Source organism: Lonchura striata, chromosome 22 (genome assembly GCF_046129695.1).
Source record: "Lonchura striata isolate bLonStr1 chromosome 22, bLonStr1.mat, whole genome shotgun sequence".
Taxonomy (NCBI): domain Eukaryota; kingdom Metazoa; phylum Chordata; class Aves; order Passeriformes; family Estrildidae; genus Lonchura; species Lonchura striata.
The window spans coordinates 5,127,589-5,140,681 of NC_134624.1; the positions used below are offsets into that span (position 1 = coordinate 5,127,589).

General features: G+C 46.6%; 1 protein-coding gene across 3 annotated transcripts in view; it reads left to right on the forward strand.

The window, feature by feature from the left end:
• Positions 1–13,093, forward strand: part of ZNF618 (zinc finger protein 618) — a 150,474-nt gene that overhangs the window by 97,607 nt on the left and 39,774 nt on the right. For 2 of the 3 annotated variants that reach the window (XM_077787854.1, XM_077787856.1), the window contains exons 7-8: positions 6,129–6,212; positions 11,310–11,399. In XM_077787854.1, the coding sequence (XP_077643980.1) occupies positions 6,129–6,212; positions 11,310–11,399 (174 nt within the window). Of the gene's footprint in view, positions 1–6,128; positions 6,213–11,309; positions 11,400–12,738; positions 12,775–13,093 lie in introns of all 3 variants that reach the window. The other variant, XM_077787855.1, reaches the window with a different exon arrangement.

A 13,093-nucleotide genomic window follows, 5' to 3' on the forward strand; every position in this document is an offset into this window, starting at 1 on the left:
CTGGAACATGCAGCCTGTTGGAGTGTGGTACCATCCTTCTCTGTGAAGGAAAGAGAAGCTTAGGTACCAGGAGCATCTTCAGAGTAACAATAACTGGCTTGCAGAGCTTGAAGGGGAACTGAGTTTTAGGGTTGTCCATGAAATTCACCTGAGAGTGTGTAGGCACTGGAGCCTTGCTGTGCCTGCTCACTGCTGTTCTTTCTTACAGTGCTCTCTGCCTCTTCAGACCAGCCCAGGGCAGAACTCAGGTTGCTCTGGCAAATGTTAATAGGACACTGACACTTGCCTCATTTCACCTCAGCAATGGCCTTTCAATATCAAAATACCAAATGTTAACAGATACAGCAGGTAGTGCTCTCAGTCCATAGTAGTTCTAAGCCCTGAGTCTGGAATCACTTCCCAGAGAAGTTTGGAATTTTGTAGGCAGGCAGGAAGCAGCAGGACAGAAAGAGACTTGCCAGAGGCAACAATGGGTGTCAGTGGAATAAAGTGCAGGTCCCTGGGCTTGCAGCCTACTTAGTGCTGGGCACAACCCTTGGATTGCAGTTCTGTGCCCTGGGAAAGAAACCAGAAAATGCACAATGAAGTGAGCAGGGAAGGATTGCCTAAAAGCTGAAGGTATCTCAAAGTACAGCTGATGTATTAACTTCAGGTATGTCTGGTTAGTGATCTGGGACTTCATGAATGTTCTTTCAGGGGAGAGTTCTGGAGTCTGGGGGAGTAGTGCTGATTGATAGTCTAGGGAAGAGTTCTGCCATTCCTGGGTTCTTTAAATAAAGCACTGTTAAAAGTGGGAAGAATCAGGGTGTGGTGCTTTCGGGAGCCTGACCTCCAGTGTGTCAGTCAGGCTGGCTGAATCAGGACAGCTTGCTGACAGTGGGGGTTTGGTGTGATTTTTTCCCTGGTGACACCTTTTTGAGGACCATCACAAGCAAGCTGCAATTTAAAGCAGGCTGTGCTCCCTGGCTGTACTGTGACAGCGCCTGGGGGATGGGCAGGAAAACAATGCTGAAAAAGAGCTCCACCACAAGCCAGTTCTACTGCTTTGCTTGCTTCCATTCCTGGGCACTTGCAATTGTTCCTGTGGCAATTCACACACATTTCCTGGAGGCTGGAAGGCCACTCATGGTGTTTGCTGGTAGATCCCGGCTCTTCTGTCTCCGTTTCCTGCTTCTATGTACCTGCAGTTATGTTCAAGAAGCACAGCCGGATTTTGTGCTGTTCCTCAAAAGCAGATCCCAGTGCTGAGCCTGCCAACAGGTTAATCCTGCACAGCTCTCCAGTGACCTCCCCATTTTGGGAGATGCTCCAGAGCCCAGCATACAGAGCCTGTCTGTAAGCCCAGAGCATCCCTGACAGCCTCCTCCTCCCGTGCCTGAAATCCTGGCATAAACAGGAGCAGCTGTCAGAGAACGTTAATGCTCACTGTGACCAGCCCCACAGACTGATAACTCCTGGGCCACATCCCACAAAATCCCTGCTGATCCCAAATAACACAGCCTGATTTTTCTTTGTGTCTCTTGCCTTTTCTGTTGTGTTGAGCCCCTTTTCCTTGCTTGGAAGAAATTTTTGAAAATCATAAATACCGTCTCACAGGTGAGGATATATCCAGGTGTTTCAGACCACCCTCAGGCTGTAGCAGAAGCAAAATGTGGTCATTGGAATTTGTCAGACAATGTCACCACGCAGTCTGATTTGATGGGCAGCTCAGGAGCAAATCCCAAGGAAGGCAGGGATGCCACAGGGTTAAAAAGAACTGTTTTTAAGGATAAATAGGATGGCAAGAGGTGCCACAATGATCTTCAGAAGCCATACTTTTAAAAATTTAATAAAATATATATTTAATATAAATACACCCTTAATTTACTTTCTTCTTCCCCATTTGTAGCTGCTCATACTTACTTACTTGGTGTATCTGGGTGCTGGGCTAAGACAGGACAGTTGGTGGGAGGGGGTCACTGATGTTCACTGGGTCTAAGGATGTTGTAGGCAGCAAAGAGAACATTTTCCTTTCCAGTTTCTCAGCCAGATGCCCTCACACTCACCACCTGGGCACAGGTGTACATCCATGTGTGTCTCCACTGCAGTTATAGTGAGGAAAAAAAAGGAAGTGGCACAATTTCTTTTTCCAAGATGGAATATTCAGTAAATATTTCTGAACCCCATAAATAAAAAAGATTGATCTGATATTTTAAAAACATATTCCCCTTTGGGCTCTGACTAAGTGTGAGAAAGTTCAGCCTGAGAAGGAATTTTTTTGGAAGAGGATTGAAAGGTTAGAAGCAGGGATGTAGGCTGGAATATGCCTTGCAAATGTTAACTGTGGAGGCACAGTGCTAACGCCTTGCATGTGCAAAAACATTTGGAGGGCTGTGAATTTAAATCATGAAATTAATATAGTCAAAATTAAGGTTTTCTTGCCCACACCTTACTCATACAGGATATGATGTTTGTAAAGTTTGACAGGGATAGGAAGATGCGGAGGTGGTTTGCTGGTGTTAATTTATGGTTGAGGAAGGACCTTTAGCATCTCTGTTTCTTGATTAATTTGCAACATAAATGTTTCCTTAAAGTAAATGTAACTTTTGATTTCTTTTTCTTTTCTGGAGGGTAGCAGAGCAAAGCCCAGGGTGTTGCTTTGTTGTGCTCGCTGACGCTTCCCCAGTGAAAAGTGTGATACAGTGGATGCTGTATGTGTGCACACCCACGTGCAGCCACCATGATGACCCATGAATCATTTACAACTGACTGATTCATTTTCCCAGTCCTCTTATTTAATAATTCTCCTGCTCCTCAGGGAGAACTGTAAAAATGGATTTTGTTTTCCTAATGTGTTTGCATTTTAAGTAGGCAAAGTCTCTTTAGATTCCCATTTGCTAAACAAGATCTGCACATGTAAGTGACCAATGGGCTGAGACCAAGGGTGATAAATTTCAGTGCAGGAGGGGGAATTAAGAAAATAATAAGAAACTTAGTTCAGAGATTTTCAGTGTGAAGAAATTTTGAGTTTAAACCTCAGGATATTGGAGATATTTACCCCAGGATATGGGGATGGTCAGGCTGGAGCTCAGGGAAAGGTTCTTCCCCCAGAGGTGCTGGCATTGCCCAGGCTGCCCAGGGAATGGGCACGGCCCCGAGGCTGCCAGAGCTCCAGGAGCCTTTGGCCAGCGCTGCCAGGGATGCCCAGGGTGGGATTTTGGGGGGTCTGGGCAGGGACAGGGGTGGGCTGGGTGATCCCTGTGGGTCCCTTGTAACCCAGAATATTTTGTAATTCTGTGACCTGTCCTCTGTCTGAGGTGGGTGAGATAGGGAACAGTTCCTGGATATCCAGTGTGTTTCCATCCAAGCTGTAAAGATGTACTCAGGAACAGGACACATGCTGGAGGGTGTAATGTTCTGCAAGTCCTGCAGTTCCATAGCTCTGGAGAGGAGCAGTGTTTCTCTGGTTAGTTTTAATCACAGATTTTAGAAGAGGAGGCTTTCAAGTTGTCTAAAATTCTGCGATCTTCAGATGATTTTATATAGAAAATTGCTAATATGCAATTCTTTCTCAGATGTTGCCCTAATAGACCATGTTTGCAGAAATCTGGATGTTAATATTTGGAAACAAATCTCTTAACAGACTTCCTAGGCAGGAAAATTATAAATATATTTATTTCAATAAAAGGAGGGTAAGAATTTTAGTAATCCCAGACTGTTCTGGTCCTCCCTCAGTTTGTCCTCAAGATACCAGGAGAGTTTTAGTGAAGGCAGAAACACATCTCTGATATATCCAGTGAGGGATGCACTTTCCATCTTCCAATGTGTTTTGGAATTTAGCAATAGAAAAGGTGCACAACAGTCATGCCAGGGATTATTCTAAATTCTTTTTTCAGCCTGACCTTTTTCTGTTCAGCTGCTGGTTGACATCTCAGCAATATTGAACCTGAATAGCAAAAAAACCCATACACGTCAGTATTTTCAGTATTTTAATTTTCAGTAGCTTCTCTCCTAAGGATCTTCATAAACTAGAAAGGCAGAGGAATACAGGGATCACCTTCCCTCCACCTTCTCCTTTCAGCCTAAGCCGGGTTGTGTTCTTAATTTCCCCAGGTGATTGTGGGGGGGAGGGTCCTGCATCCCCCTGGCCTAATTTAATTTCATTTTGTTCATTAAGAGGTTTTATGGAGTCAGGATCTCTTCTTCAAAGCTGCTCAGTCATTTAACTAGCACCACTTCTTTCCACTTTGGAAACCATGTGAGTTCCCATCTGGAAATCACAGTAAGAACATAATTTCTAGTCCTGGACATATGAGTAGGAAAAAGTCAGGAGAGATTTGCTTTTCTTCTATGAAACTCTCAGTGCTACATCATTTAATCCAAGCAGTTGTGAGACAGATGAATGGTGTGTTCCCAGCCAAACCATTTTTACTCCAGAAGGGGCTTTAAAATAAAATTGTCTTTATTGTGTGTTATGCAGAACTCCACAGTGTGGGCTGAATGGACTTTTTCACTTGAAATAGAACTTCAGATCCTTGTTGATAGAAAGATTAATCTTTCCTCATTTACAGGTTATGTAGGTTCAAGTGCACCTATTCTTTTAAATGTGCAAATTGAGGTAGTTCATTGTCAGATTGCTGGGAGAAATACCTTAAGAAACTGATTCGACCATTCTTTATCTTATATTTATTTACACTTCGAACTTACAAAAAAAGAACCTGCCCCGAAGTGACACCAGAGCGAGGCAGGATGAAACAGGATCTGCCTGTGTTGTTACATTGTCTCATGTGTCTGAATTCTATCATGGATCCTCAATATCCTGCTCCACAATGCTGATTTGTTAATTGTAAAATATTAATACTTTTGCTTTAAATGGCTGAAATTTGCTGTTTGGGTTCAACCTGAGCATATGTCTAACTGAGGGAGAAGAAAATTCTTTGATGTGTAACATCCTGATAATGTCTCTCAGTATCCAGTGAGTAGTGTCCAAAACACCATTTCCCCAAAACATTTTTTTTTTAAAATAATAGAGATTGTGACCATCAGACTATTCTGAACAAGGGTTCATTCATTCAGAAATTAAACCAAACTATTCCCTTCTGCAGGTAAATTCCTGGTAGTCTGGCATCAATTTTCCAAACCTGGTACATCCAGGCCTGGATGGTGTGCATTGAAATCTCCATTGTGATACACTCAGCTGACACATGGTTTCAACAAAGTACCACAGAATATATAGATTCCTCTGATCACTGACTTGAAAGCTTAAAAATTGCTGTGAGGTGAATTCAGTCCTGTAGCCCCTGACTGCACCTCTAGCAGCTCTTCTCAGGAGCTGGAATAGCCCTGGAATCCTTCATGGAGAAGGCAAGCACGAGCCTGTGGCTCCATGCCCTCTCACCTGTCATTTGGCCCCTTGCCAGCTGGAAGGTGAGCCAGCACCTGGCACCAATTTCTGGGTAATTTCAGGGGATTTGGCCCCTCCCTGTGAGAGTTTGGGATTATTCCTGGCTTGGCATCTGGCCCCTGTGTGAAGCATGGGAAGCACAGTGTTAATCCAGTGTATTCCTCGATGTCTCCTGTGTTCCTGACAGAGGCCAAATGTTTGTGGGAAGGAAGTAAATTATTGTGAACTGAGTGGTCTTGGAATAGTTTGCCCACAGGGAAAATTTTTTTCCTTACTCCCATTTAGGATCTGGCTTGTGCCTTTGTGTGAGAGGGTTTCTGTCCTTTCCAGAATTCTGGATTTTATTATTATTTAATCCTTACTAATGTAACTCTAGGTACTTTAATCCTCTTAAGGGTTTGCTGCTGACTTTGGGTTCAGTCCTGCTCCCTTTTCAAGGAATTTTGCCATTAGACACCTTTAAGTGGAGTTCTGATGTAAATTGAAGCTGATTTTACTGGCAGCTCTGTCCCTGGCCGTAAAATGCCTCTGTAAATGTGTAACCTGTGTGCAAGGCACATTTCCAGTGGGGAGGAGAGGGGGGGTCTGTGCTTCTGTCTGCAGCCCTGACTCTGCCTCTCCTCACTGCCAGTCTGGAAGGAATCCTCAAAATGCCAAAGGCTCAGGTCAAAGGAATTGTCTGTGAGCCTGCGCGGGGAATGTTCTGCCAGCTTAGGACGCCATAAATGTGTTCCTTTCCATCTAGGTGCCCCTCTGGCTGCGGAAAGGGAGAAGAAGCCTCTCTCCAGAGCTGTCTTTGTGCTGCCCTGGGTGGAATCCACAGAAACAAGTGAGGGTCCCAGATGTTTTGTTTTTTCCCTGATGTGTTGTAAGGAAGCATTAGCTGCACTCTGCAGGGTGTGAGACACCTACACTCCCTTCCAGGGAGGCTGCTCAGGTAGAGTGTGGCTTGGACACAGCTTGGAATGGTGTTTCCCAGTGGGAAGCATGCAGCATGCTCCTCAGAAAATGCCATCCTTTCCTGTTTCTTTGTGTCAGGTGGATTAGTCCTGGGGACTGGCTCTTCCTGAAGAGTGCTGGTGTTGCTCATGGTTCCTTCCAGTGAGGCAGAAAGGTGATGCATTTTCCAGGTACTGCCACAGAGCCATTCCCCAGCTCCAGCCCTCTGGGTTTCTCACCAGCAGGACTTGAGCATCTGCCAGCAGATTTTCAGGAAACAAGGAATGTGAAACCAAGGATCAGAGCATGTCACTGACTGTCCTGTGATTCATTGGCCAAAGCTGGAGAGATGATGCTGATCCTTTGTGGTCACTTAAACCCCATTCTGACCCATTGGGGGTCAGAAACATCACAGCCTCAGATAGAGAGGTGATGTAGCTGTATTGCAGCTGTAAGAAATCCAGCCCTTCCTTCCACTTTAAGAAGTACTCCTGGGCTTTATGTTTGGGAAGTTTTGTTTGCCAAGGTGAATGAGGAATGTGGAATTGTCATAGAATGTATGATATAGAAAGAATTCCTTGTATTAGGGGCTTCCTTTGCCATTCCCAAACCTGCTGGTGCAAAGGAGCCACCAGACTGCTGGCAGGCTGTCCAGACTGCCCTTTTCTGATCTTCCTGATTTTATCCTGACTGCGACCTGCAGCACTTCTGGATTTTAGGAAGAATTTAGCAGGCTGTTGTGATCCATTTACATTCAGCAGTTTTGCCCTTCCACATGTGGAGACTGTCCCTGCTAGACAGCTGTTCCTGTAGTGCTCTGCAGGAATAGGATCAATAGGATTCCAGGGTGTCTGCAGAGTGCCAGTTGCTGAGAGAGCTCCTCTATCAAGTACAATTTGTGGCTTCTGCCATTTGAAAGCTCAGTGTGAATTCTGGGCCAGGTGGAAAATGTTCTTCACCTTGGACAAGTCCTTGAGGAGCTCCTGCAGCTGCTGTGGGGAGAGCCCATCGTTTGGGACCCTTTGTGGGCTGTGCTGGCAGCACTGCAGTGATGTCAGCTGGATGGGACTGTTTCCAGTCTGGGTTTCTGGGATGCTGTGGAGAACTCTTGGAGCCCAGTGGGAATCAGTTTGTTCCCAGCTTTTGTGGTACTCCTGCACTTAGGAGGGTGAGTTAGGTGATCTGTATTTCTAGTGTATTTTTAGTGATACAGAGCTCCTGACCTTTCAACACATTTCTGATTGCTCTTCCTGGATTTCTAATGCAAAATCCACTGAGGCCAAGTGTCCTAAGGAAAGAAGTGTCTTTTTTTGGCTGCCACTGGTGAGCATGTGTTCTCTGCCTTCTCTTTCCTGCCAAAATGAAATATGTACTTCCTTCTCTGGGGAATATGTGAATTAAACCAACAAAAATTCTCCAAATCTTTAATACAGGATCTGGGAAGAGAACTGAGCTCAGCCCTGGAGCAGGGGGTTCAGCCAGTCCCAGGGAGTGCTGGACACACCACCAGAGGCACAGCTGGCAGCAGCTCCTGGAGATGGGACAGAAGAGCAGCTCATTCTCTCTCCATTATTGGGGTCCACTTACAAGCAGAGTAGTCAAAACTTCTTTCAGGCCCCGTGGAGTTATTTCTTGGGGTACATGAAAAACCTGCCCATCTGCCATCTGAGTGTGCCAGTGCTTCATAGCTGAGGAGCTGCCTTGTAATGAGGCTGTGCCTTGCCTTTTCCACTACTAGCAAGATAGGGTGCTCTATTAAAGTTTATTAAGGTGCCTGTGTATTAAAGATGAATTGTGAGCTGACTAAATAAGTACAGCTGGTACTCACTAGACCTCTCTCAGGAATCCCTGCTCCTGTTGGAAAGACTTCTGAGCATGAAGGAGAATGATACTTGAGTCTGGGGCTTGAGCAGATGTCTTTGGAGCATTTTGAAGGTCTGTGTTTGCAGCAGGGTCGTTGCTCAGCTGGCAACAAAGATGTGAACGCAAGTAAGGGCCAGCACTGACCCCATGTGCTGGGGAGCTGAGGAGTGTTTTTCCCTGCCCTAATAGTGCCAGCTGGTGTGGTTGTGCTTTGGGTAGAGCCTTAAAGTGCAGCCCCTGATGACAGCAGGCTTTGAATCCGAGCAAACTGGCCTAGGTAGCGTTAGCTGTCTGGATCCACCTCTGCAGAGGTTTAGGGGTGGGTTTCAGTGTGGGTTTGCAGCCACATCTGAGCACCTGGAGTCCCTTGCAGCTCTTCCCATGGCAAGCTGTGTTACAGGTACTGGATACTGTGCCACAGCTGGATACCTTGGGGTAGGAGTTGTAACCTACAGCAGGAAAACTGCTCTGGAATGGGTTCCCTGGGGGCACAGTCTGACAAAGCTCAAGAAGCATTTGGACAATGCTCTGAGATTGTTGGGATGTCTGATCCTTGTGGGTCCCTTCCACCCCAGGACACTCTGTGATTCTAGGTGGTACTGCAGGCCTAGTTCTGCCCAGGGTGTTTCTTGCTCAGAAAGCAGTGTCTGCTGGGGCCAGCACTGGGTGTGTTGGAAGGCTGTCAGAAGAGATGGCTGTACCGGGTAAGGAGGAGGGGGTCTGGCTCTTGGAAGCAGCCTCAACAGGGACTGCTCTTCAGAGAGGTAAAGCTTGGCTGCACATGGGCATCTCTTTGTGAATTCTCTGTAAAGCTCCTGTCTCTGAGGCTGGGCACTCTTTGCTGAGTGTTCTCTCACACAGAGCCCAGGAGATCAGTGGCAAGTTGGACCAGCTGGAACAAATTCCTACTGCTCTATAATCCCTGGAGATCCTTCTGCCTGTGGGAACAGTCCCCTGAGGACACTAGTAAACCCTATTCCCTGGAGCTATGCTGCTCTACTTGTTACATGTTCCATGCTCCCTGCACTGCCAAGGGAAGCAGTGCCCACACCCAGAATGGGCTCTGCTGGAGTCAGTAAGATCCCCCTGTGTGACAGGGACCACAGGTAGCCCTGCCTGGCCCTGTGAAATGGTGTGTTAGCTAGTTTTCTTCTGTTCTAACAAGTCTTCTAATTTACTGAGCTCTTTTCTTCCAAACTAAGGCCATAATAGTTTTTGTTCTCTGAATGTGAAAGTTCCTGGTCTTTGGGACTCCTTTGAAGAGTTATTCTTCAGTTGGTCCTGTAGAGCTCATTGCACTTCAAAAAGGAGGTTGGTGCCTTGGTTTGGGAACACCCATTGAGGTGAGACTGATGCCAAGTTAGGAGTTTCTCTGCTACTTGACTTGCTAATTGACTGTGCTAATTGTCTGCGGGGTTTTGCAACAGCTACACAGATACCCAGCAGTAATCATTGATCTGTTCATTGTGGGAGAGGGTCCAGGGTAGAGGGAGGCCCTCAGCACCGTTTTGTGACCACACAAGGAGCAGGCACAAGATCACATAATGGAACAAACACAGTTAAATGTGACTTGCACTGTGTTCTTACAGGTGTGTTTTGCTGCTCCTCCTCTCCCTCAAGCCATGCATTGTCTGTGCAACAGTCCCTTTCTCCTTGCTTGTCCAACCTAGACTTCTAAAAACCCCTTAACTCTACTTTAGTCCTGCTGTGCTCTGATTAAGATACAAATATTTTTTAGTCACAGAGGTAAACTTCCAGTGCCCAGATGTTTAACACCATTTAGATTTGGCAGTTTTCTCTGCTAGATCATCATAGCTTCTACAGTCACTCTGAATAAATGGTGACAGTGATCCTTTATTTAGTGCTGAACCCCATGTGCTGCTGAACTGAGCAGTGAACCAAAGTGAGGGATTACACTGTACCAATATATCATAGCTTAAAATATGGAGTAATTTTAAAAGTAAAGTGATGGAGAAGTAAAATGAAAAGCTTACTTAATGTGCACAGTCTGTTGTGTTTGAACACAGCATGGAAGAGGTGAAAACAAAGCTTTAACGTTGCGGATAGTAGGGACACATGGATACAGCTACGCTGCTGCAGGGGAACTCACTGAATGGCAGGTCCTCTGTGGAGCCCTGGGAGCTGCTGCCTGCACTCCTTGCTCCTGCTGGTTCCAAGATCCTTTATGGCTGTATAAACTGATGTGTTTGCTGTGGATTTTCTTATGTTTGCCACTTTGCTGTGGGCTCATAGCACCAAGCCATTGGCCTGGGGTCGTCTGACAGGTGGGGTGACTGCTCAGGAAAGGCACCCCAGGGTGTGTCAGGCAGCAGAGTCACCAAGCTGACCAGGAAATCCTTCTCCATCACATCCTCCTCCTGATGTGATAGCTGAACTAGAGATACTAATCCCCATTCAGAACAAACCAGATTCATAAACACATGGAGCTGTTTTACATCTGTCTGCCTCCCCGCAGCTGTGGTGAAGGGTTGGTTGATGCTGAGATGAAGTGATGGGGTGTAGGGAACAAATGGATATGAAACCAGGCTTCATAAGCCCTCCCTTCACTGAGCACCTTCCTGTCCTGCGTGCCTTGGATTGTTGGGTCTCCTGGGTTTGTTGCTTCTGACAGGATCCTGGGTGCAGTTGAGAGTCAGTAAAGAGCAGCAGTGAGAAGCAGGAGTGTGCTCACATCCAGTCCACGTTAGAGTTGATGTTTTAAGGATTTGGTTTCTATCAGCTCATACATTGGCTCTGTGCTTAGTTCTGCCCTTTTGTCCCCATCCTGACCAACAGCTGCTTGTCCCTGAACTTGCTGAGCCCTTAACTTCTAAAGGAGATGCCAGCAGGGTCTGCTGCCCTGCATCCTCATCGCTGTGAGGTCTGTGGGTTCTGCTCTGGAGAGCAGAGCTGTCTGAAGAGAAAATAAATCACAATATGCCCCAAGCCATGTAGTGTGGGGCAGGGGGAACAATGTGAGGCAGTGGTTGTCTGTGTGGCTTAGAGGCCTGACAGAACATGTGGGATGTGTCAGTGCATGGGGGTGTCTCATTGAGCAGTCTGGTTGCAGTGCTTGCCTTTCACCTCAGAGTTTCTAAACTGGTCTGTTTTCTTCTTCCTACAGACAATTTTAGGTACACGTGTGACATCTGTGGGAAAAAATATAAATACTATAGCTGCTTCCAAGAGCACAGAGACCTACATGCCGTGGATGGTGAGTAATGTTTTGACACTCAGACACCTGAACTAGGCTGACAAGTCTTAGGGGAAGCAAAATATGGCTCTGCAGGAGCGTGTGGCCCGTGGTGTACAGGATGTGGCACTGCACGAGTTGCCTGTCTTTGCCATGGAGGCACAGTATACAGGCACTGCAGGAAGGAGTTTGCTGTGCCTGATTCTCTCTGTGTGCATAAAAACAGCACCTGTGCTGGGACCAGGGGACCTTGCAGTGTGTCTGCAGTGAGGTTCATGGTTAGCATGGAGATCCTGGGACTGAGTACCTCAAGGAAAATAGTCAGCCTGATTATTTGCAGGGAAGAAGTTGGTTGCTTTTTGGTGTCAGAATTTACAGGTTTGTTCCCAACATACTTCTCTGTGAAGTATTTCAGATTTCAGAGTCGGGAACTTTCATTCTTGTTAATGACTGTGGTAGTGAAACGTTGAAGTTGTCAGTGGCCCTTAAAGGGTGACTATAGATGCATCTTAGGCTGGTGACACCTAGACAGAAGCAGATACCCACTGCCAGAAGCAGTGTTTCTTTATTCTGTGTTGGGGAAAATGAAGTATCAACATGCTGGTTTGCCCCCTGCTTACTGAATAGCTGAAGCTCCTCACCTCGGAGCCCACAGATACTCTAGACCATCTCTGTGTGTGCAAGCCTGGCAGTACTGCTCCTCACTTGGTCAAGGAGAGCTCTAGAAAGAGGCTGCTTGGTGAGCAGCAGGTTTTGAATGGCTGGGCTGTCTCAGAAAAGCAAGTGTTTTTTCACAATACATGGTTGTCAAAAAAAATGGTTGTGTTTACCTGGAAAGTGTGGACGTCTGAATGTGCTCTAAGGACAGCCAGTGCTCTCCTGCAGGGCACCACTGCCAGCTCCCTTCCTCCTGTGGGGAGCAGAAGAAAATTAGTGGCACTGACAGGCACTGTGAGGGGAATGTGGCTGCTTCAGTCAGAAATGTCTCAGGGAGCTCTGCTGAGGAGAGAGCTTGGAAAGGGCTCTATGTGTGTGCAAGGACTGTCCCAGCTCCTCCCTGGGGCTGCTGTGTTCCAGCACCTGCAGGGGTGAGGCAGCTGCGCACCTGAACTCTACCTGGGGCTGTGTCAGGGTCAGAACAAAGGCCTCGAGCATCTGTGTGTATTAGGGCTGGGCATGCTCAACCAGGTCCTGTGAGGATGCTGCTGGGAAGAGGAGGGACTGGGGCACAAAGCCTGGTTTGTTCAGTGGGGCTGAAATGTGCTGCAGCAGTATGTGAAATGCAGGAGGAAAACAAGACCATTTAAGAGGATTTAATTTCTGTTTTGTTTCTTCCCCTCCTTCTTCTATTCTGTGTTAGTTTTTAGTGTGGAAGGGGCCCCAGAAAACCGGGCAGGTAAGCTGAGCTCCTTTGTGTGCTTTATTTCACAAACCTTTTCAAGCATTCAGTAGTTCAGACACAGCAGGTCGATTCTGAACTTGTAAGAGTCAAAGGAGTTTTGTCAGGGATTGCAGTGGGATAGGGAGCATCCTCTCTCCCTACAGCCAGTAGGTTGATGCCCAGCCCTAGCAGATACCAGGCTTTTGTTGCACATACACTTGGTCAGGCTTCCGACAATTGAAGAAGCAGGTGTTTCATGTCTGTAGTGATCTTGTAAATTGTTAAAGGCATACACCAAATTCTCCTCTAAAGTGGGTTGGGTTGTGATTTGTTG